Raw genomic sequence first — 21,839 nt, 5'->3', positions numbered from 1 at the left:
TAACTACACAAATGTGGATATATAATTTTAATCTGCAAAGAAAAATTACATTTCTACCAAGCTATATTTTAAAACGGTTTAAGGCATGTCACGTGCAAAAGAGACAATAATACTTTAGTACTCATATTGAAGTTTGTAGTAGTGTGAAAAAACGCTTAATTTATATAAGAATGTAAGCAAATGTATAGAAACAGCTCATTATAATGCATTGTTGAATCAAAACCGCACTAGTTTAGTTTTCACATTACAGTGTAGATGTTCCTAATAAAATTATTATTTACTTATGTGTCATATGACTTGGATTTTGAACAAATGGTGCTTCTGCGTAGGACTTAAGCTCTGGTGAGCACTATGCCTTGAGAGGTAGGTGGTGCCACTTCTCACTTGGCATTTAGAAGCCACTAACCAAGTAATGTTTTGTTACAGTCAAACACTCGCATTCACTGGAAATATTGTCCTGGCCATTTTAAGAGAATTGCTTTAAAAAAGAGGGGTGTCCAAAACGTATTGACTGCATTTGCTTTTTTGAGCAAAACACCTAATACAATGAAGACTGGAGCTGTAGAAGCCAGTCTAAAATCTATCCTTTATACTGTATGTGAGCTGCAAATTATTAATGTGGGTCAACCCTTGGGGAATTGCAATATTCCTTGGGGGATTGCAATATTACTCATTTCAGTCTCGTTGTCCTTAAAAGTTTATTTCCTTATTATTTCACCCCATTTACATCGAAAGTAAATATACATAAATTGCACTTACACAATACAGATTCCCTGTACAGCCATTCCAGTGCCTTTGCACGTTGTTGTTTTTTTTCTCATTTATGAAACAAACTTTGGACAAGCAGTTTTGACGCTTAAAGAACTAGTTTTGCGTGCATTTTTATGACAGGTATAATTAGTATAGTAAAGACACTGTACAGAAGTCTTTAGAAAGACACGTACCCAACAACTCTAGTGTTTTAGATAACCAAGACTAATTAGTGATGTGAACATTTTAATGACCACCTTGTCAATGGTGAGTTGGAAACAAATAACCAACAATATCTTGATGTCCATAACATAGGACACAAGAGGACTAAGATGAAGCACTATAGGCACAGTAGGCTTTTCATACTTACATTATTTACACTCTCAAACCTTCTAATCGTCTTTGGATAGTATACTTACCAAGGATTACCATTGATAATAAAAAAAAAACTTTTGACCAAATCATAAGTGACATGAATGACCCACAAATATAACCCCAGATAATACGCAAACTAAATTAGAACAAGTCGCAGAGGAGTACTACTCAGTACTGCTGTATTGTCTCAGAAAAAATACCAATTTAGCTTCGAAGAGCTGCCAGTCTGGACTGCATTTGTTCCATGTCTTCCTCAGACTCATCCTCTGAGACTGCGGTGGCCCCTGAAGGCATCTCGGGCAGGGCGTCTGTGACTTTGCCGGGCGCTTTGCCGAGGGCTCCTAAACACAAAGCAAAGCATCTAATAAGAACATTTATCCTGGAATTACCAAGTGCCCAATTCTCATTTAATGCCTATAACCACTTTTTTTTTTTTTTTTTAATTTCCAAATACATTGATTACCATAACACTGTTTTATGTGTTAGCATTAAGATAGCAGACGTGAGATGAAATTGTATGGTTAAAATTTCAGTCTCTAAAAAAACGGATTCTACTTTGTTCTGTGAAAAATGAGAGAATTGATTTAGTTAATAAATGAATAAATAAATCTAGTGGCCTGCGCTGATTTTGTGAAGCCCACAGACATGCTACCTGCTGTGATCTCAAAGAGGATATTGTCAACTTCCTCCTCAGCTGCCTCTTCCATCTCCTCTCCATCTTCCATGCTCTCAAACGTGTCCTCCAGCATTTCCTCAATGATCCCAGCCTGGAAAAATAAAACATAAGCCCTTCTATTTTGACAGCGACTTTCGATTTACGGTGCTCCTGACATAAGCGGTTTTGAGAATATAAACCTGACAAAATAGGCAAAGAATTTATTTGAGGCAATATGGCTACCGACCTTCATCATCTCCTTTGATAGATCTCGCATGGTGGCCTGTATCTCTGGGATTTTGACGAGGCTCTGCATGGCTTTCATCACCTCTGTGCTCTTCTGCATGGAACCGGCCACACGCAGTAAAGCTAGAAAAAATTAGCAAATACAACCTCTTTGCAGGCATTTGTAGAAATAAAACAGAAGTGAGATGCGCAACTCACAAAGCTGATTCTTCATGCTGAGTGTCACCGAGTTGAGTTGAGCTTTCGAGGAATAGAGCTTTGAGACGGCTCGTTTGGACTGAATCATCTCCTTGGCGAGAATCACACAAACATCCCTCTGACCCTTTTTGGCAGCATCTTTGATGGATCTCTTTACTTTTTCCTCTTCCCTTTGAATATCTGGAACAAAAGATGTGAATTTATTATTTGACAAGAGCCTGAATGTACACTGTAACAGTCAGTTCAGAAATGCAAGTGAATCAGGTCACTTCCAAATGTGGATAAAAGAATCAAAAAACAAAATGGACAAAAATGATATAGAACCTTTAACATTTTGTTGCACAATGCAATTAGTTAACATGTCGTTACCTCTAATTTGTCTGTCGAGCGATCTTGATTCCTTCCTGATTTTCTGAGTCCACTCATTTATCTAGACAGGATGGACCAAAAGTAAGTATATTCATTTTATTACACTTCCATTTGTTACAATTATACAACAAATTGCGGAAGTAAGATGGCGGCGCGTGCACACGCTGCGGCCTCTCTCTGTCCCGAACGGTGTTTTGTTTTGTCGTTTAATGTGGGTTTGTCCGCCAGTTTTGTGTGTTCGTCTCGTCGTACCGGGTTGTGCTTCAAGTGCGGCGGGCTGGTTCTGCTCGACATCGGCGAAAGCGAGTTTTGCGGCGATCTGCACTTTGAAGCGGGGACATTAAAGGCGCTCGGTCTGCGCCGTCCTGGAGCGTCGCCGGACTCGCCTGCTATTCTTCCCCCGGTTGGGCGTCCGGGCCTGGCTGGCGGCCACCCCAGCTCGCCCGGCCGTGCCTTCCATTCTTCTGGCGGACGTTCGATCGCTGGACATCAACATGCCTGCTGAGTTCTGCGGACCGGACAGTGCGTAGCTGCTGTGCGTCTGGAGGGGATGGCGCGCTATCGGGCGGACCGGGCCATTGTACGAGGGGGAACATCGCGTGGAGGTGGACTGTGCGTCTACATCCGTGACGAATGGTGCCGGGACTTTGTTGTGGGATGCCAGCACTGCTCGCCACTGGCGAAGTTTGTGATCTCCAGGCTGTTGGGGTCCTGAACTCTCTCCCCGTTGTTTTACTTGTGTGTTAATCGTGTGCTGTGTCTCGTCACCGTGGGATAGGGGGAACGGTATTTCGGTTTCTTTGTGTCCTCTAGCATGAAGGAATTGACAATAAAGCTGACTCTGACTCTGACTCTGACAATTAAAAAAAGAATTGAAGTTAACAAAAAAATCGCTTCACTATAATAATGTTTTAATGTGGCCACGAGCCCGATTAGTCTACACCCAGTATTCTGATTAATAAGGCATTTAAAAGGACATCATCGTGCCAAAGCGATCCTCTTGCAAATGTCACATGACCAATACCATTAAACAGGTGAGGTCATGACCTGAGCCCTTCAGCACTGTGATGTCATTTTCAGTCGACAGCCAAGTGGCAAAATGGCCACCCCTGATATGAATCAAAACGGGTGGATTTTGCTGCATCATTCATATTCCGCAAACACAATATTAATCAAAATGCTGTGTTTAGACTAGTGATGGCGCATAGATCATGTTATTGTGAAGATCTTTGACTTGATTTCTGCTTTAAGGATAAAAAAAATGCTCGAAATGTCCTTCAACATTGGAACATTCCTTAAACCATAACTGACCCGTTTCAATAAAATCTTCCCAAGAAGCATATACTGTGTTATAAACGTAGAATGCACATAAAATCATGCATTTTCCCAACAATTGTCCAAGTCAAAATGTAATTGCCGTGCTTCGTTACAAATACAAAAAGCGGTTATCTTGGTGGAAGGGCTCAAAATCCTGTTTGTTTACATCGAGATGATTGACAGCTGCCTAGCTTAGATGTTAGCTTGGCTAAGTAGCGTGCCACCTAAACATTTTATTTGTGATCGCAAGGTCTTCTCATTGGGACACGGACGTAATTACACATAAATTCAAACAAAAATGAATTTACCAATCAGCTATTATGTGTTCGTAAAGGGCGGTACCGTGATTTGCTGAGAGCTAACGTTAGCAAAGTTAGCTCTATCATGTTTGACTATTATCGGAGGCTTTTCAAGAATGTCACCCGGTTGTCTCATGGTCAATACTTACCATCTCTTTCGGTGGCTTTTCCTGTGTTTTCCCGAACAGTCCCATCTTAGCCAATATGGCTTTAATATTGAGTTATTATCTTACTTGGTGGAAGTAGATAGCTCCCTGAAAACAATATAGGACTTGCACTTCCTGTTCTTGTTCAGTTGGCCCAGTGCGAATATAAAGGAACAGTGCTTTATCCAGCAACGAGGCAAAGGGATCGTTGAATCAAAAGCTAGCGAATAAAAAGACTAAAACGACGTTGGTAATCTTGGGTTTGATTATCTGTCTGGGTAAAGCTCAGCCCAGAAAAAAAACGTGATTGAAGACTTAACACCGGGTGAATCCAAAGGAACGAACGTAAAGGCCAATTAGCATTTTCTTTGTAAGATATTAAATTATAAATGGTATTGGTTACATCCAGAAGTTATTTATATACATAGTATTTACAGTTACTTTATCGTATATTTTAATTAGCTTTATAATAGCAGACCACTCTTGTCAAACTGCAGCACTCCCAAAAGGAACAGCACGTCATAGCTCTTTATATCAGTTTATATTGGGGGGGGAAAAACAGCTCAAGAAAGCAAACACTACTCCAAGTGATTTTTTTTGTTTGTTTAAACATTTTTAATCGCTAATTGTCTTCGTCATCGTAGCACTGTTATGACGTTTACAAAGGTTCCCATTTTCCAGCGAGTTCTCGATTGTTCCGCTATCGACCGCTGCACGCACCAATCACGTAAAGGCAGAGAGGATGACACACCAATCAGTGACGTGTGAAGGCGGGTCTTACACGCATCAGATTCTTAGATCCTTTAGTGATGTTTACGGTCGCCTCGGAGTTGGAGAAACCGCTCTGGTCATCGTTTGCTTTAGGATTACGCCGGATGAGTAGGCTATAAACAACCCGAATTACATAACAGCGCGTAATTTACTCAGTGCGCTTGTAGTTGACGGACGTGTTAATTTTCAAAGGAGTCGTATATTTATTTTTATTTAAATAGAATAGCGGGATACTATTTTCCTGACAAGGTGACAAGTGCACAAGGATAAGTGTCTTAGGAGGGTAAATAAGATCTTCCAACATGTCAGTGGTCGGCATTGATGTGGGTTTCCTAAATTGCTACATTGCCGTTGCCAGGAGCGGTGGCATTGAGACCATCGCCAACGAATACAGTGACAGATGCACGCCGTAAGTATAACAATAATGAAATAAATAAATGAATAAAAGACGGGCGTCATCGCGGAAAAAAAAAAAGCCGTCCAGTTGCGTGATTGTTACGCAATGTGTGCGTCTTGTGTGACGTTTTGACAAGCGGCGCTGATGCAGGCTGCAGACAGGGCAGGGATGCTGCTGCCTCCGGATGGGAGGAAGGCCTTTTACTTTCAACCTAAACAGGTTAAGAGAAGTCGAAATGAATAAAAATGTCAGCACGCGCAGTTGTAACACACAGTAGAAGTGAAGCGGTGTGTGTTTAAGTTAAAACTTGCCTGGAAGCGGCTTGAAAGCAACTTGCCATCTCTTGTGTTCAACTTGACCTCTGTACATCATGTTTTTTTTCTCACCAAAAATACAATTTCCCCTTGAAGGGTTAGAAATTAGCATTGAAAACAATAAAACTTGGAGTATTCTAGTGTTTCAATACAAAAAAAATATTGTCACAACAACACAAACATGCCATTGAAGATGAACAATCCTGCCTTTGTTTGTTTGTCTTTCCCCCTGTTGTGTGAACTATCCAAAATTGAAAAGTGGCTAATTCTCTGCTCTCACTCAGTCATTAAATTTGTTCTCCGTCAGCCACATACATCTTAGCTTGATTATTTCTCCATAGTTCACTTCATCTGCTGATGTACTTGTCTCTCCTCATCCCCATCAAGGGCTTGTGTGTCTTTTGCCACCAAAAACCGCATCATTGGAAATGCAGCCAAGAGTCAAGTAAGGACATTCACCTACTGTCCTCATATTCAAAGTGACTCAGTTGAAATGACTTAAATGTGCAAACAATTTTGTCCCCGCTCCCCCTACAGATGATAACAAACTTCAAAAATACAGTCCATGGCTTCAAAAGATTCCATGGCAGAGCATTCGACGACCCCTTTGTGCAAGCAGAAAAAAACAAACTACCTTACCGTTTGGATAAACTGGCTGATGGAACCACTGGAATTAAGGTAAAATGTTTACAGAATTGAATTCATGAGAGCAATAAATAGCAAAGTGTGTTTCCCAGGTGCGTTATTTGGATGAGGACAAAGTGTTCACAGTGCAGCAGATCACGGGGATGCTGCTCAGCAAACTGAAGGAGACGTCAGAGGGCGCCCTGAAGAAACCCGTGGTGGACTGCGTGGTGTCTGTGAGTGATTCAAACATTCCTGCTGATTCTACTCATGAGCTTCACAAATTCAACCATGTTTGTTTTTGTGCCTTAGGTCCCCTGCTTCTTTACAGATGCTGAGCGACGGTCCGTGTTGGATGCTACGCAAATAGCCGGGCTCAATTGTTTACGGCTGATAAATGACACCACTGCAGGTCAGTAGAATTAGAAGATAGGCAGAAGCGACTTTTAACCTATAGTATATGAATTGGAATGCAAATATTAGCATAATTCCATTCAAATGCAGCAAGGTTGAGATTATTCTATTTGATTTGGCAGTGGCGTTAGCCTATGGGATCTACAAACAGGACCTTCCCACTCCAGAGGAGAAGCCTCGCAATGTTGTGTTTGTGGACATGGGACATTCATCTTACCAGGTCGCAATCACATCCTTCAACAAAGGCAAACTCAAGGTCAGTCCGAGTCGCCTTCCATTTCAATTCTCAAGCTTTTGCTCAATGAGCTCCACCAATGCTTGGCCACCAGGTCCTCGCCACGGCGTTCGACCCCTCCCTGGGCGGGCGTAATTTTGACGAGGCCTTGGTGAATTACTTCTGCGAGGAGTTCAAAGTCAAATACAAGCTGCAAGTGCGAGACAACCCGAGGGCTGTGCTGCGTCTGTATCAGGAGTGTGAGAAGCTCAAGAAGCTGATGAGTGCCAACTCCTCAGACCTGCCCCTTAACATCGAGTGCTTCATGAATGACATCGATGTTTCCAGCAGGATGAACAGGTCCAAAAGACGACGTTGCTATTTTGCATGTGATATAATTTTTAACCTTATTTCTAACCCACAGGGGCCATTTTGAAGAGATGTGTGCACAGTATTTCATGCGCGTAGAGCTGCCGCTGAAGGCCGCTCTCGAACAATCAAGTACGTCCCTATGATTTAATCCGCCCAGGTTACGTCAGGTGATGTTAAGTCAACATGTTGTTTGGCAGAGCTAAACCGCGACGACATCTACTCTGTGGAGATAATCGGAGGCGCGACGAGAATGCCGGCCGTCAAAGACCGGATCGGCAAATTCTTTGGCAAAGATGTCAGCACCACGCTCAACGCTGATGAGGCTGTCGCCAGAGGTTCTGCTCTTCAGGTGGCCGTTTTCTTTCCATTTTCTGGAATAAATCTTACTGTGTGTCAACGTTTTGATTTTTGTGTCTTTCTGTTGTAGTGTGCAATCTTGTCTCCAGCGTTTAAAGTGCGTGAGTTCTCCATCACTGATGCTGTTCCCTTCCCCATTACTCTTCGCTGGAAATCATCAACAGAGGATGGACTCGGGTGAGGCCACGTCTCATTTTACACTCCTCCAAGGGGACTCAATTTTATGTAGCTTAGGGGCTACGAATGGCCTAATTTGATGCCGAGTGAGATGGGCCAGTAAAATATTACAGCCTCCACCCAGCATTTATTAACTGTTCGGGGAAAGGTTTTATTTTATTTTATTAGTGGTGATATAAGTATCGTATATTAATGATTGTTAATTATGTAACTGATCATTAACTTCAGTCTTCATTGAGTAGCCAGATTTCTTTTTTTTTTTTTAATATGTCAGAGCAAGTTTGATTTCAGGTTGTATGGCTGTCAACATTTCTCACATTTGCCATTACAGTCTTCAAGTTTCCAACATCTAAATTTCTTTCCCTTTTGGTTTTTTTTTGTATTAGAGAGTGTGAGGTTTTCAGTAAGAATCATGCTGCCCCTTTTTCCAAAGTCATCACCTTCCATAAGAAGGAGCCTTTTGAACTTGAAGCCTTTTACTGCTGCCCTCACGAACTTCCATATCCAGATTGTAGGATAGGTAATGTTGAATTATTATTCACTCCATGAATATCATCAACACCGAAGCTTTGGATTTTAAGGCTATCTATATTAAATTCAGAAACTGTTTTTCCCCTTTCTTGCCAGGATGCTTTTCAGTCCAGAATGTGGTGCCCCAGCCAGATGGAGAAAGCTCCAAAGTGAAGGTCAAGGTGCGCTTTAATGTTCATGGAATCTTCAGTGTGGCTGGTGCCTCCTTGATTGAGAAACAGAAAGGAGAAGGGGAGGACATGCAGATCGACGCAGAGCCGCTTGTGCAAAATGAAGGCAAAGTCGAGGAGCAGGTAGAAGCATTTCAGCTCCAGATTTCAAATTTCAACACTTTTACATCATTAATCAGTTTGTATTTTTCATTTCATTGTCAATTATATTTGTCAGACCAAAATGCAGGTTGACCAAGAAGTCCAAAGTCAAGGGGACCAGCCGAATGAAGATAACACTTGTCCTAATAAGGTTAGCGGGATAGACCACCTTTGTTTTCCTTGCTAAAAGCTAAAAGCTAATCATGTTTTGTGATGCAGGGGGGTGCCGGTGGTGCAGGGGACAAGCAGGATCCAGCAGCAGTAGCAGGGAGCAAAACCAAAATGAAGGTGAAGAGTGCTGACTTGCCCGTTGTGGCCAGCAATATCAGACAGCTCGACAGCCAAGTGCTGTCTAATTTTGTCCAATTTGAGGTGAGTCTCCCATCTGGTCTTTTGAAAGACCGATGGGTACCGCAAGATTACGATCATAATGTAATATTGTAAATGATGACTCTGTTTTCTTGGGTGGGATTTCACAGCGTCAGATGATCGTGCAAGACAAACAGGTAAAAGAAGCGAATGATGCTAAAAACACTGTGGAGGAATATGTTTATGAGCTCCGAAACAAAGTCTGTGGCATCTATGAAAAGTATATCACACATGAAGTAAGTGCTGTTTTTTTTTTCTTATTTTATTGTGTTGGATATTCAAAAGAATTGATTCTTAAAATGTGTGTGCAACAAATAGGATAGCAACAAGTTGACATTGCTTCTGGAGGACACTGCAAACTGGTTGTATGAGGAAGGGGAGGACCAATCCAAAGACGTTTATGTGGAAAAGCTGGATGCACTCAAGGTTTCGTTTCATTGTGTAATTGATGGGTTACTAAAATTAGCATGTGCTTCGAATATATTATGCACATTTGTCCTCTGTAGAGTCTGGGTCAACCTATTCAAGACCGGCATAGAGAGCACGAGGAGCGGCCAAAGGCTTTTGAGGAGCTTGGCAAGAGACTACAATTCTACATGAAGTTTGTGGACGCTTACAAACAAAAGGTGATTATTATTTTTTTTAATATGTCCTTTCACTGCATTTGAATATTAAATGGAAGAGAGTGCATGAGAAGTTGATTTGAAGTGAAATTCATTTTCTTTTCTTTTTTTCACTTAACTTTAAAACGTGCATTCCAGGATGATTAATGAGATTCCAAATTGTCCACAGGATGAGCGTTATCTCCATTTGGCTGCAGAAGATGTCAACACTGTTGAGAAGTGCTTGAATGAAAGCATGGTGTGGATGAATAGTCAGATCAATGTGCAGAGTAAACTGGCCGTCACTCAAGATCCCGTTGTCAAAGTAGCAGATGTCATTGCCAAAATACAGGTACGTCAATTCTTCCCCCAATTATAAGTCTCGCTATATCTGCTCTGACTCTAACACACTTGTGACCTCCATGCAGGAGGTGCAAGATGTGTGCACCACAGTGATCAACAAGTCCAAGCCCACGGTGGAGGAGACGCACGAGGTGATCGACCAAAACAACGACCCGACAGCCAAGCAAGGCCCAGATGGGGCTGGGGACGCCAAGGAAAGTCAACACGCAAAACATACGACAAAGGAGATGGAAGTGGACTAAGAAAATTCTCTGACATCTCCACGTCCATCACTATGACGACCATCAGCGACCAAGTAGACAGTAGGGATAGCGTTACAGTACCTGGGACCACTTTTCAATCCTCGCCATCCACACAGGTGGATTTGTTCATCTCCATAATTTCAGTTTGCACTCTTCTGTCCATCCTCATGTGTGACTTTGGTGTGCTTCTGCTCTCAAAAGCTTTTGATTATTAAGCAAACCATGCAATATATTGAAATGTTCGACCTTTTGCTTAAAGGAAGCATTTGCCTTTTGTGCCCTCTATTGTAGAGTGTGACCCCTGAGAGAGACCCAAAGAACTACAGTAGCCAACAGTTGTCACCAATTTGTTAGTTTGTATGCAGTAGTGTTGATTCTACAAGATATATTTGTATGTAACACATTTGGGAGTTAAATTCTATTTTAATATTTAATATAAGCCATCATATTTAAGGTATAGAAGAACACATTCCCTATGGTATCATGAGCTGACTTATAGACTTTGTAGGAGGTGATGCAAATCAACTTCTTATGCACACCGATTTTTCATGTTGATTTTCTTGTAAGTTTGCATTTAGGATTTAAGTTGAAAAAAATAAACATTAAAACAAGTAAAAACAAGAGTCATCTATTGTGCAATCGTATTTTTTGCGGTTGAGATTAAATAGCGATTGTTTACCAAGTGAATTATTGGTATGTTATAAAAAAAATATATAAAATGGGTTTGACATTTATTACAAGTATTTCTCCCCGTCTTGTTTCCCATGAGTTGCTTAAGAGGCGGAGTCTAGGGTTGTTTCTTTTTTTTTTTTTTTTGATGACGTCAGCTGACGTAGACGCGCAGGCGATCGAGCGCACATTTTCAAAAATGGAGAAGTCACCGTTTTGGAGGGGATTACAACAACACGACGCGTTTGCCCTTTGAGAACCGCTTGGACGGATATCGATGAAATGATTACTTCAACACAATTTTACATGCATTTGTAACGACAAAAACACGTACGATGAGCGTTTCGATCGGCGATCGAATTGAGGTGAGTGTTTAGGTTAGCTTGCTATGGCTAGCAAGGGCAGTTCATACAATAGCCCGCTCGCGGAAATGCGGTGTTGTTGCTTACTGAGTTTAAAGACGCATTTTATGATTATATCTGTGCTTACACTGATATTACGGCTACTGAATTTACTCTTTAAATTTACTTTCTGCTTGTTTATGAATTTACTTTGTAGACAAGTTCTGCTTGTTTGTTTGGAGTTTGTCTGCCTTTTCTAGTCCAAATTCGCATGCATTTGTTTGATTTTGTTAGTTCTCATCACTATTCGTCAATTTTTACTTTTTCTTATTACCGTATTGATATGTACTTTATTAATATTATTTATACACAAAAGTACGTTCTTAGTCATTAATATAAATATTGTATATTTCTTTGTTGTTAAATACTAACTACATCATTTTTTTATGCCTAATACATCCCAAATTTTGCAGTACTTTTATGATTTGATAGGTTGAACAAAATGGCAAACACTGATGCTTCTATTTGTATATACAAAATAGACTTTTTTGGGGGTGTACTGCCAATGGAAAAAAAACATGTTTATTATTGTTCTTACGCTTTAAAATCAGTTGGATTGAATATAATACAATTTGGGTCAAAAGATAATTATATATTATTGTTATCATTATTATCATGATTGTTAAAGCGTGGTGAGCGTGTTGACGCCCACTCGCCGCTGCTTAGAGACGGCTCCAAGTGATTCGCGGGAAGCGCGCCGGGATAATTGCAGGTTGTGGTTGGCCATCTGACGGCGTCAGATGTTCTTGGCTTGTACGGCCGTTAAGCGTTTGTGTCGGCCTTCAAGTGTTTGGGCAAATCTCGCGTTCTTCTCAACGCGTCGCATCCTGCATCCAGGCAGCATGTACCCCAGGGTACTCAATGACTTCCACAACTGCAGTGAAGATGAAGAGGAGAGATTGTGTTTTACCCCGGAGTTCAAAATTGAGGTATCAGGCTTTTGGTCTAATTTGGATCAAATGCCATTTCTAGTAAGATCAGTAGTTGCTAGACATCTATTGGTTTTCCAATGTGTTTATAATTTGTGCTTGTGTATTGATTTCACATTTGTGAAGTTCAAGGTTGAATTCCAGATTTGACATTTGAAGTGTTTGTTGTCAATTCATAAGATGTCTTTATAAATTGTATGTTTGTGTCCTGATCCGTTTTCTGTGCTTTAAATAATACTATGCATTGTTGTTTACTTTTCAGGACTTTGAAGTCCTCACCCTTCTGGGCAAAGGCTCCTTTGCCTGTGTTTACCGGGCAAAATCTCTCAAGACGGGTCTGGAGGTTGCCATCAAAATGGTAAGAATGAGACCTGGTTAATGACACGTTATTAGCGTTAGCTAGAAAGAAAAGTCTAGCCGACAAGAACCTACGCCCACACAGCTGTCAACAAAGGCTGTTGAGGTACAATCGGGGCGTTATGGCTCACCACCGTATGTCGGTGTTTCATTTTACACGCAACAGATTGACTGTTCAGAATTTGCATATTTCTGTTAGGTACGTCATTTTTGACTTCTGTCTCCGTTTGCAGATTGACAAAAAAGTCATGCACAAAGCCGGGATGGTCCAGCGTGTGACAAACGAGGTCGAGATTCACTGCCGGTTAAAGCACCCTTCCGTACTTGAGGTAAACACACACACTTTTGTGTTTTGTTAGTGTTGCCATGGTTACGCAACAAAGACTGGATTGGTAAATACCTCGCCAGTATTGTCTTCTTTTCAACAGTTCATTTTATTTCAAAGACTTCCTCATTGTGTTTTTGTTTTGACTTGTGGAAATACTCAGTATTGCCTCATGAAAAAGAAAAACATGACATTATGTTTTAGCTTTCATTAATTATAGCATGTTTGAAGTAGAAGTTATAAAAGCATCTGTGCATTTTAATCTCTTCGTTTTCATTTACTGGAATATCTATTTTGTGTTGACTTATTCAAACCTCAACTGCACCTCCTGTTTGTTTTACAGCTTTACAATTATTTTGAAGACAGCAACTATGTGTACCTGGTGTTGGAGATGTGCCATAATGGGGAGATGGGCCGCTACCTGAAAGAACGCAAGGTGCCATTTTCTGAGGAGGAAGGTCAGAAGTTTTCTGTTGAAACCAAACATTCATATTTGTAATATACGAGGGTGCAATGAACAGAAGAATACGCTGTCACGTGGTTCAAGAACAATCATCTGATTTTTTTCGTTTATGGCTGCCCATCCACAGCGAGACACTTCATGCATCAAATAGTGAAAGGGATGCTCTACTTACACACCCACGGCATCTTGCATCGGGATCTGACCTTGTCCAACCTGCTGCTCACCGACAACATGAACATTAAGATCGCAGACTTCGGCCTGGCCACCCAGCTCAAACTCCCCAACGAGAAGCACTTCACCATGTGCGGGACGCCCAACTACATCTCCCCCGAGGTGGCCACACGGAGCGCTCACGGCCTGGAATCCGACGTCTGGTCCCTGGGCTGCATGTTCTTCGCCTTCCTCGTGGGCCGCCCCCCGTTTGACACGGACACGATCAAACACACGCTCTCCAAGGTGGTACTCGGGGATTACAAAATGCCTGGCCACATTTCACTGCAGGCCCAGGATCTGATCCATCAGCTTCTGCAAAGGAATCCCGACTACCGACCCAGCCTGTCCACGGTGCTGGACCACCCTTTTATGACCCAGAAACCGTTGGGCAGAACCAGAAGACAAAATCAGTCCCCAGGTGACGATGACTCCATGGACAGCGGTATCGCCACCATCTCCACCGGCTGCACCTCCTCCACGTCGGGCAGCAGCGGCAGCCGTCTCCAGAGGAGGACGAGGCACGTCGTCAGCTCAGCGCTGCCCAACCGCTTGCCGGCCGTGCAAGGTCTTCCGTTCCAGCCTGGTCGGATCTGCTTTGAGGACAGGGATCAGCGGCAGCAGCAGCAGTCACTGGACAGGTTCCCCAACGATGGCAGGGGCAGGCTGCCTCATGGAGGACGGAGTGAGCACCTCCACCCCCACTACCTACGTCGAGCCCACTCCACAGATCGCTACGGCTCCTCCAGACCGCACCAAGGGCCCGATCAGGCCGAGCAGGGCCGGTCTCACTCAGAAGAATCACTGACAGCTATTGGAAGACCGCTTTTCCCCTCCACTCCATTCCCGGAACATGGGCAGACCCCTTCACCTCCTGTCAAGCAGTTTGCAAAGTAAGCATTCATCGAAAGTCTCATTGGCCATAAGCACTCGGTTTATTAATTTGACTCTTTTTTTTTTTTGGTTTCTAGCCCAGCGTACTTGTTCTCCGCACAGACGGCACATCCACCAAGCCTTCAGTATCAGGACATGGAGGGAGTTACGAACTGGCTCAATAACGATGGTAATCTTTTCTTTCTTTCAAAACAGTGTACCAACTGGAGGGATGGATAGATTTGCTACATTGATAGATGGCTGGATTCTTTTTTGGATGGATCTGACTATTAATACTTTGCTACTTTTATGTCGTACAATATAATTTTTCTTTACCTTCCGCTTGGCTCTGATTCTTTATAGACCAGATAAACCTGCTAATGTTTTTCCTCATCGCCCTTTAGTAGATCCAATCTTGGCTGTGCTCACCTTTGTAATCTGCAGCATAAAAAACAGCATATAAAAACAGTAGCTTTAAATACTCCAAACAGGATTTAAAGCAGCGGCTCAAGCAGATCTTGCCAAATGTTGTCTTTCCATTCTCAGGATGTGGTCGAAGGCCCATTGACAGAAGCACTCACAGCAACGGCGTCAGTTTGCACAGCGACAGAGGACACGGCTCGTGGACGGAAAAGCCCGTGAACCGGTCTGCCGACCCCCATCGCGGCCCGCAGCGCCCCCACCCCTCGAACGTGGACGTGTACCAGAGAGAGAATATACCCGGAACCCACCTCCAGCCTCCTCACTGCTCGTCCTCCACCTCCTCCTCCTCACAGTTGCTCTCGGTCAAAACCAGCGTTGACGAGAAGAAGACTCTGAACGACCTCGTCCCGCCTCTTTGTACCTCCAGGCTCAAGCCCATCAGACAGAAAACCAAAAATACTGTTGTAAGTGCCGTCAGACATCATGATACCTTTGTACTTAAGTTGACTCACTGACAGGAAGCGCGTCCTCTTCACAGGTGAGCATCCTGGACACAGGCGAGGTCTGCATGGAGCTCTTAAAGTGCCTAAATGGACAGGAGAGGGTCAAGGAAGTCATTCGGATTTCCTCAGATGGTTCAAAGGTGAGCTCTTCATATCACAATCGCACTCTTAGCCATTATGGAACAGGAATCAAACTCCAAATGAGCATTTCACAGTCGATTAGCACCCTCTAGTGGTAGAAAGTGATACAGCAGTCAATCTTGCAATACTTGAGAAATTACAGCAAGTGAAATTGTTGCAATCCCAAAAATATCTTCTGGTGTCACACCAAGGTTTGGTAATCAACCTTATGTTCTTTCTGGTAGGTGACAATATACCAACCCATTGGTGGTAAAGGCTTTCCTGTCCTGGACTCCCCGCCTGCTCCCCCAAAAGAGGTCTTCCTTTACAAATATGAGGATCTTCCAGGTGAGAATGTACTGTAAGGGCAAAAACCAAAAACACACTGTTATTTCATCGCAATCCCTTCGTCATGTTTGTGTGTTGCGTTAGAAAAATACTGGAAAAAGTATCAGTACGCCTCCAAGTTTGTGCAGCTGGTCAAATCCAAGACCCCCAAAGTGACCCTCTACACCAAGCACGCAAAGGTCATGTTGATGGAGAACTCCCCCAACGCTGACCTGGAGGTCTGCTTCTATGACGGTGAGGCACTGACTATGCTCGAAGGCATTTAACGTCCTCTCAGATTTATTTGCAACATCTTTTTTGCTGGAAAGACCCAAAGTGAGTTGATGTCATTTGACTGTGAGTCCCTGACACATTTTTGCAGGGGCAAAGAGCCATAAGACGTCGGGGCTGCTGCACGTGGTGGAGACGAGTGGCAAGTCGTATACGGTGAAGAGCGAGGTGGACCTGAGCGGCCTGAGCACCGAGAGCCGGGTGTATGCCAAGTTGGCGGATGAAGGCCACCACTTGTGTCTGTCTCTGGAAGCTGCCATCGCGGGGGAGGAGAGACTCACTCAGAAAGGTCCCTTCTTCCCTATCATCATTGGAAGGTAAATACTCAAATGAAGACAATATAATGAGTTGTCATATATTGTATCTTTTTTTTAATAATCTTGATCTTTTTTAGGAGGCCCGTCATCCCTGAATCTCCGCTGACAACATCACTTCCTTCCCAGCATGCTCCTCCTGCTCACGTTTCACCTCCCCAACCTCCAAAAATCACTCCTTCGGTAAGTCTCCAGCAATATGTCGAGACAACCACTCAAAGAAAAAACATCTTTAAAAGAAAAACTGTTTTTTTTTAGATGATCTCCTACGATGGCTCCGACTTCACCTCAGCCAGTCTGAGTAAACAAATCTCTCCAGTGTGTCAGGACAGCCTTCAGTACACGGGCAAAGTGGTCAAGTCCATTTTTGTGCCTAATGTGGGCTGGGCTTCGCAGGTAATTGGCGACCCCCGACTTGTTAAAATAAACTACACGTCCGGAGATGTTTACCCAAATGCTCCGTGCGGTCTTCTCAGCTGACGAGCGGCGAAGTGTGGGTGCAGTTCAACGACGGCTCTCAGCTTTTGGTCCAGGCCGGTGATTCCAGCATCAAGTACACCTCTCCGGAAGGACGCGTCACCAGGTTATTTCATTACTTCACCAACACGATGGGTGAATAGTTTGACTTAGACTCTGTAAAACTAAAGAAGAGCATCTGCTGATCGCAGGTACAAGGAGAACGTCAAGCTTCCCGAGCACATCAAGGAGAAGCTGCAATGCCTCTCCACCATCCTCACCCACTTGGCCAACCCGGGATCTCATCAACAAACACATTAGCATTAACTTCTTCACCCTCTTGTAAATATCTACGTGTTTATGTATGTTAGAAAGCTTTATTCCGTTTTATTTTTTTACATGTACAGAGGAATATGGAAAATATCTAATTTTTATGGAGTGATCATTTTGTGTTGTAGCCGTGCATTATGTTGAATTGTGGCATTCGTCAAGCAAGGGGCCAATAAATGTCTGTAGGCTTGGTTTTCAATTGCTGCTCTTTATGGGTGGAAAATTGGATTAAGATTCACACACTATTAACAGCATGACTTATAAACACAAGCCAGAGAGATTTCCACTCATTTATTTCATCTCGGTGAGTTGACTGATTAAAAAACAAATTATGGATTCCTTTCCATGACAATGCATACTAAACAACGCACTGTATGGAAGCAAGCTTAGGCGTATATACACCGACTGTACATGACACCCAAGGAGTAAACATTTTGAAAGTGGAAAGCGAGCTTGCTGATCATGATCACACGAGGGCTTACACGTGACCACAGGTAGGATTTCCTTTTTTTTTTTTGGTCATGTAAAAGTGTGACAAAACAGAACATGTGGGCTTTCTCTAAGCCTGCCCCCTTCAGGCTACGCCAGGGGTGTCGCACTCCAGTCCTCAGGGGCCGCATTCCAACATGTTTTCCAAGATTCACTCGTTAGTGCACCTGTGTGAAAAGTTGGGCTCCTGCAGACCATGAAAATGCCTTCAACTTTTCACTCAGGTGTGTTTAACGAGGGTAACTTGGAAAACATATTGGAACGCGGCCCCCGAGGACTGGAGTTCGACACCCCTGGGCTACGCCTTTAAATGAAGGTCAAGTGTGTTGAGTGCTGGTGAGATGATGTGACTTTACAGCAGGGGTGGGCAGCCTTTTCCCTATCTGGGGGGCCTCCAAGGGTCATAACACATCTATCAATTTCCTGCTTAATACTTATTCCCATCTGACCCGTGGAAAAAGGCAGACTTAATTCCATTGCCAAATCAACTCTATGGATGAGGAAGAAGAGTTGAGGTGTCCAGGAAGCAGACTTAGAGGAAGACAAATTTCCAGATTTTGGCTGTTTTGCACACATCTATCCCTTTTAACACCTTTGTTCTCCAATTTGTCTTTTTTTTTTAAGAAAAGCAAACCTTTTCTTCTCGTAAATACATTTGTTCACATGCTGTCATTCATATAAAACGATTTCCCATAAAATCCCATTTAATACATTTTAAAAGAAAAAAAAAAAAAATCACATCCCACATGTGCTATTTAAACATTTACAGCTGACTGGGTGGATTCACATTCAGCTGAATGTTTAAAAAAGTTGTGTGTGGGGGGGTCCAATCAAGCAAACTGCCCCATTAACCAATGTTAGTTATTTAATCATCTCCTTTAAAGTGTTGACGGCATATTTGATCTAAAACAATCAGTGGAATAAATTACGCTCGGAAGGCAGTGAGCATAAGAGGAAAAAAAAAAAAAATAGACAATTGACTCTATGAAATGCTGCGACGAATCTCATCATGGAATCTTGCAGAGTTCATTTCGTGGAACAAAAAAGCAGACAAACAAAAGAAAGACGAAACAAAGCGGAATGTCTTCTTGCGCTCACTTGGTCATTTTGAGAATTCCTTCTCAGCTGTTCAACTCAAGTCTAAAATTTGATGGCACTCGGAAAGTCAACAGCTTATCTTTTAGTTCAAACGCACGCTCTCTCCCCTTATAGAGGAGTCAGTGGTGTTGAACACAACGCACAACACGCGCACACACACTCACACACACATTGCACATCAAGTGGCACGTCTTTCCCCAGTCTGAAAATGCCGAGCCGGGTGTCACTGCAGCAAATACAAATGACTTCCCAAAGGGTTCACATTACAGTACTGACAAAAGTCCCATTGGACAAAAAAAAAAAAAAAAAGGCAAAAAGAGAGAGGAAAAAGCTTTACACTCAATCACCATCATTTGCAAGGACTACACTGGAAAAGGTTGTGATTAGAGATAGTATCATTTGAATGATTATGATTTAGTAATCATTATTGTCACCGTTGTGACAATGTGTGTTCTTGCTGGGGCTGGGCGGTACGGGGCAGAGTCACTGGGAGGAGGCCTTTGTGGCTATGGTGGACACGCAGTGCTGTTGAAAGTTGGGCGACATGGGCGAGCTGCAGCCCAGCCGCTGGTGACGGGCGCCCTTCAGTCCCGTGTCGCCCTCCACCATCCACGGGGAGGCGGCGGCAGCGGGGCTCAGACCTTTGGGTGGCTCGCCGGCGGGAGATGGGTCGGATGGGCCGACATGGCTCTGGAGCACACTGCTGATGTGGTTGAGCAGCTCGTTGAAGAACTCGGGGACGCCCTCATAACCTGGCGACCCGGGAAGATCGTCACATGTATGCACGGTGTTAAATAACTCAATGTTATGTCAGAATTGTTTTATAATTCCAACTCGGGAAGTAACAGATTTTGAATGAGAGGTTAGAAAAATCCTCTTAAGGATGACGTGCAGATACCAGGGAAGGCGTTGACGTCGATGACGGCGTGCTGGCCAGTTTGGTTATTGATGATGACGTCGATGCCGAACAAGGACACGCCCAGCGCCTGCCGCAAGCGCCTGGACAGTTCTCGGATGACGTCGTCGCTGGGAGGCTGAGACACACCCTCCACGTTCTCCCTCTAAAATAAACAGACCCACACCCAATAAATGAAAATCTATTATATATACATATAGATTTTTGAGATGTGCTGGTAAGATCTGCGTCATACCGAGGTCAAGTCTGAGGACGACTCTGGCTTGGAAACATTGTGGCTGTTGAAGAAAATGGCTTTCCTGTCTGAAAACAACAAAGAAAAAGTGAGTCATACATATATATACAAACCGGCATTGTAATTGCTTATTGTAAACAGTAGGTGGCGACAAATACCACTTTTTGAGGAAACGCTCCTGTCTAAGGGCTCCCAACTGTCCTCTCAGCACTGTTAGTTTTTTTTAGTCCCAGAAGAGGCTGGCTGAGTTTATCTAGACTGTTTATAAACGAACACTGTACCATTGGGGAATTTAGAACATGTTGGACTATTTGAGCCTTTTGGACAAAAGTCAATTCTTCCTAAAAGCCTTTCTCAAGGGGCTATAAAGACATTTTACAAGATCTTTTATTGGTCATTTAAGGGGGAACATCTTCCTGATTTGCTTACCTGCAGGCCCGGCGGGGAAATTCTTGAGGGAGGGCCTCTCCACCACTGTGTAGGAGTCTCCAACCACAAATACCTTGTAGAGCACGGCATTGTGGTTGATGAAATTCTGGATGACGCAGGGGGGTTTCACATCCTTCAGGTCATCCTCGCTGAAGATAATAGCCATCTGGGGGGGAGGAGGTCACAAAGACCTACTTAAACATTTGTCAAGACTTTTGAACGATTGATTTAGGACAACTTATTTTTAGATTCAACATATTTTAAGACTGAGGATTCATTGTTTATTTTCTACAAATAACATTTTTTTGCTTCATCTATCTCTGCCACCAATTAAATGGCCTTCCACTAGATGGCAGAAGCTACTTTAATAAACTGTGTATCTTGCCTTTAGATTTTTTTTGTGGTAATATATGTGCCTTGGCTCAATAAAGTTTGGCAAACAGATTTAACAAGTGTGGTTGTCTGGAACGGAATTGTGTCAGTCATTATAAAAAAGTGTTGCTGATTCAGCAGGCGCCACTTACCTCATGGGAGTTGGTTCCATGGGCCACTCGAGTTTTGCAAACTGGGAAGCAAATGAAAATAGGGAAATGCGTCAAATGATGACAACATAGTATATTCAGAGAAAGATTATTTCATAATAGGTGTCGATGGGCTGGGACGACTTACTGAACGGGAATGTGAGTCCGTGATTCCTGATCTGCTCCAGCACATCCGGGCTGCACTCGGTGTTGAGCACCATGAACGGAGGAGAGCAAATCCTCTCGTCTAAGGAAACGATAAGAAAAAAAACAACTTGAGCATTTCAAAAGAAAATACTTTGAAGAATCCCCTTTGTGTTTTCAGGATAAAAATCACATCACACTGTCACAGGATTGTAAATGGGCCTCGCCAATGATTTGTGCTTTTATTTTTGTTCCACGTAAAAGGAATGAAGACTTAAAAAGGGGCAGTGACAGGAACAAGTAAAATTCCTATTAATATGTGCCAGTAAAGTGAGATTTGTGCAGCTGAGTCGGGATCCCATACTGCCTCTGCAAGCAGGAAGTGTCCAGGGTCACCGATCGCTCATCTCATCCGTCTTGTCCCACTCACGGTGTTATTTTAGCAGGTTTAATGTCTTTTCGAGGGAAAAACTTTGCCTTTTACATCTCCGGCTTGCCAAATACTAATGAGCAATGTCAGCTCTCGGAATCAAATGAAAAATGTTACAAGACGCAAAGAGCAGATGTATAATAATGAGGGCTTTGCGCTGTAAAGATTGTGAT

At 43.0% G+C, this 21,839-nt stretch overlaps 3 protein-coding genes across 6 annotated transcripts in view; 2 read left to right on the top strand and 1 right to left on the bottom strand.

The window, feature by feature from the left end:
• Nucleotides 1-681: 681 nt before the first annotated feature.
• chmp3 (charged multivesicular body protein 3) lies at nucleotides 682-4,738 on the bottom strand. The gene is made up of 6 exons (XM_037240779.1): nucleotides 4,359-4,738; nucleotides 2,594-2,654; nucleotides 2,225-2,404; nucleotides 2,028-2,149; nucleotides 1,778-1,892; nucleotides 682-1,466 (listed from the first exon to the last, which is right to left on the bottom strand). Exons 1-6 carry the CDS (start codon nucleotides 4,401-4,403, stop codon nucleotides 1,330-1,332), a joined length of 660 nt encoding a protein of 219 aa, XP_037096674.1. The 5' UTR covers nucleotides 4,404-4,738; the 3' UTR covers nucleotides 682-1,329.
• A 421-nt stretch (nucleotides 4,739-5,159) lies between these two features.
• hspa4l (heat shock protein 4 like) lies at nucleotides 5,160-11,036 on the top strand. 2 transcript variants are annotated; one of them, XM_037240775.1, is made up of 19 exons: nucleotides 5,160-5,535; nucleotides 6,225-6,282; nucleotides 6,375-6,515; nucleotides 6,575-6,697; nucleotides 6,774-6,873; nucleotides 6,998-7,131; nucleotides 7,205-7,449; nucleotides 7,514-7,590; nucleotides 7,659-7,810; nucleotides 7,889-7,995; nucleotides 8,382-8,515; nucleotides 8,623-8,819; nucleotides 8,914-8,971; nucleotides 9,055-9,209; nucleotides 9,317-9,442; nucleotides 9,525-9,632; nucleotides 9,713-9,832; nucleotides 9,999-10,160; nucleotides 10,237-11,036. In XM_037240775.1, the coding sequence occupies exons 1-19, from the start codon at nucleotides 5,429-5,431 to the stop codon at nucleotides 10,411-10,413; spliced, it is 2,481 nt and encodes an 826-aa protein (XP_037096670.1). In that variant the 5' UTR covers nucleotides 5,160-5,428; the 3' UTR covers nucleotides 10,414-11,036. The 2 variants fall into 2 exon arrangements, with proteins under 2 accessions (XP_037096670.1, XP_037096669.1); XM_037240774.1 differs by having other exon boundaries at nucleotides 8,914-8,988; nucleotides 9,057-9,209.
• Nucleotides 11,037-11,257: 221 nt separating this feature from the next.
• The window catches only part of plk4 (polo-like kinase 4 (Drosophila)), a 17,564-nt gene continuing 6,982 nt past the window's right edge, over nucleotides 11,258-21,839 (top strand). The window contains exons 1-15 of one of the 3 annotated variants that reach the window (XM_037240704.1): nucleotides 11,258-11,447; nucleotides 12,675-12,770; nucleotides 13,003-13,098; nucleotides 13,438-13,552; nucleotides 13,685-14,660; nucleotides 14,739-14,830; nucleotides 15,187-15,527; nucleotides 15,602-15,706; nucleotides 15,932-16,034; nucleotides 16,119-16,268; nucleotides 16,396-16,621; nucleotides 16,699-16,801; nucleotides 16,877-17,014; nucleotides 17,095-17,201; nucleotides 17,287-17,682. In XM_037240704.1, coding sequence (XP_037096599.1) covers nucleotides 11,418-11,447; nucleotides 12,675-12,770; nucleotides 13,003-13,098; nucleotides 13,438-13,552; nucleotides 13,685-14,660; nucleotides 14,739-14,830; nucleotides 15,187-15,527; nucleotides 15,602-15,706; nucleotides 15,932-16,034; nucleotides 16,119-16,268; nucleotides 16,396-16,621; nucleotides 16,699-16,801; nucleotides 16,877-17,014; nucleotides 17,095-17,201; nucleotides 17,287-17,395 — 2,787 coding nt within the window. In that variant the 5' untranslated portion in view covers nucleotides 11,258-11,417 and the 3' untranslated portion in view covers nucleotides 17,396-17,682. Of the gene's footprint in view, nucleotides 11,448-12,209; nucleotides 12,413-12,674; nucleotides 12,771-13,002; nucleotides 13,099-13,437; nucleotides 13,553-13,684; nucleotides 14,661-14,738; nucleotides 14,831-15,186; nucleotides 15,528-15,601; nucleotides 15,707-15,931; nucleotides 16,035-16,118; nucleotides 16,269-16,395; nucleotides 16,622-16,698; nucleotides 16,802-16,876; nucleotides 17,015-17,094; nucleotides 17,202-17,286; nucleotides 17,683-21,839 lie in introns of those variants that run through there. The other 2 variants (XM_037240702.1, XM_037240701.1) reach the window with 2 other exon arrangements.

Source organism: Syngnathus acus, chromosome 22, assembly GCF_901709675.1.
Source record: "Syngnathus acus chromosome 22, fSynAcu1.2, whole genome shotgun sequence".
Taxonomy (NCBI): Eukaryota; Metazoa; Chordata; class Actinopteri; order Syngnathiformes; family Syngnathidae; genus Syngnathus; species Syngnathus acus.
This window is presented reverse-complemented; position numbering and strand designations above follow the sequence as displayed.

Excerpts from the sequence above, each read along its gene's own strand:
- chmp3 (XM_037240779.1), bottom strand. The coding sequence starts at position 4,403 with ATGGGACTGTTCGGGAAAACACAGGAAAAGCCACCGAAAGAGATG. Across the intron at positions 2,655-4,358 it reads AAAAGCCACCGAAAGAGATG|ATAAATGAGTGGACTCAGAA; the intron begins GTAAGTATTGAC and ends CATCCTGTCTAG. Across the intron at positions 2,405-2,593 it reads GCTCGACAGACAAATTAGAG|ATATTCAAAGGGAAGAGGAA; the intron begins GTAACGACATGT and ends CTTTTGTTCCAG.
- hspa4l (XM_037240774.1), top strand. The coding sequence starts at position 5,429 with ATGTCAGTGGTCGGCATTGATGTGGGTTTCCTAAATTGCTACATTGCC. Across the intron at positions 9,210-9,316 it reads CTAATTTTGTCCAATTTGAG|CGTCAGATGATCGTGCAAGA; the intron begins GTGAGTCTCCCA and ends GGGATTTCACAG. Across the intron at positions 10,161-10,236 it reads ATGTCATTGCCAAAATACAG|GAGGTGCAAGATGTGTGCAC; the intron begins GTACGTCAATTC and ends ACCTCCATGCAG.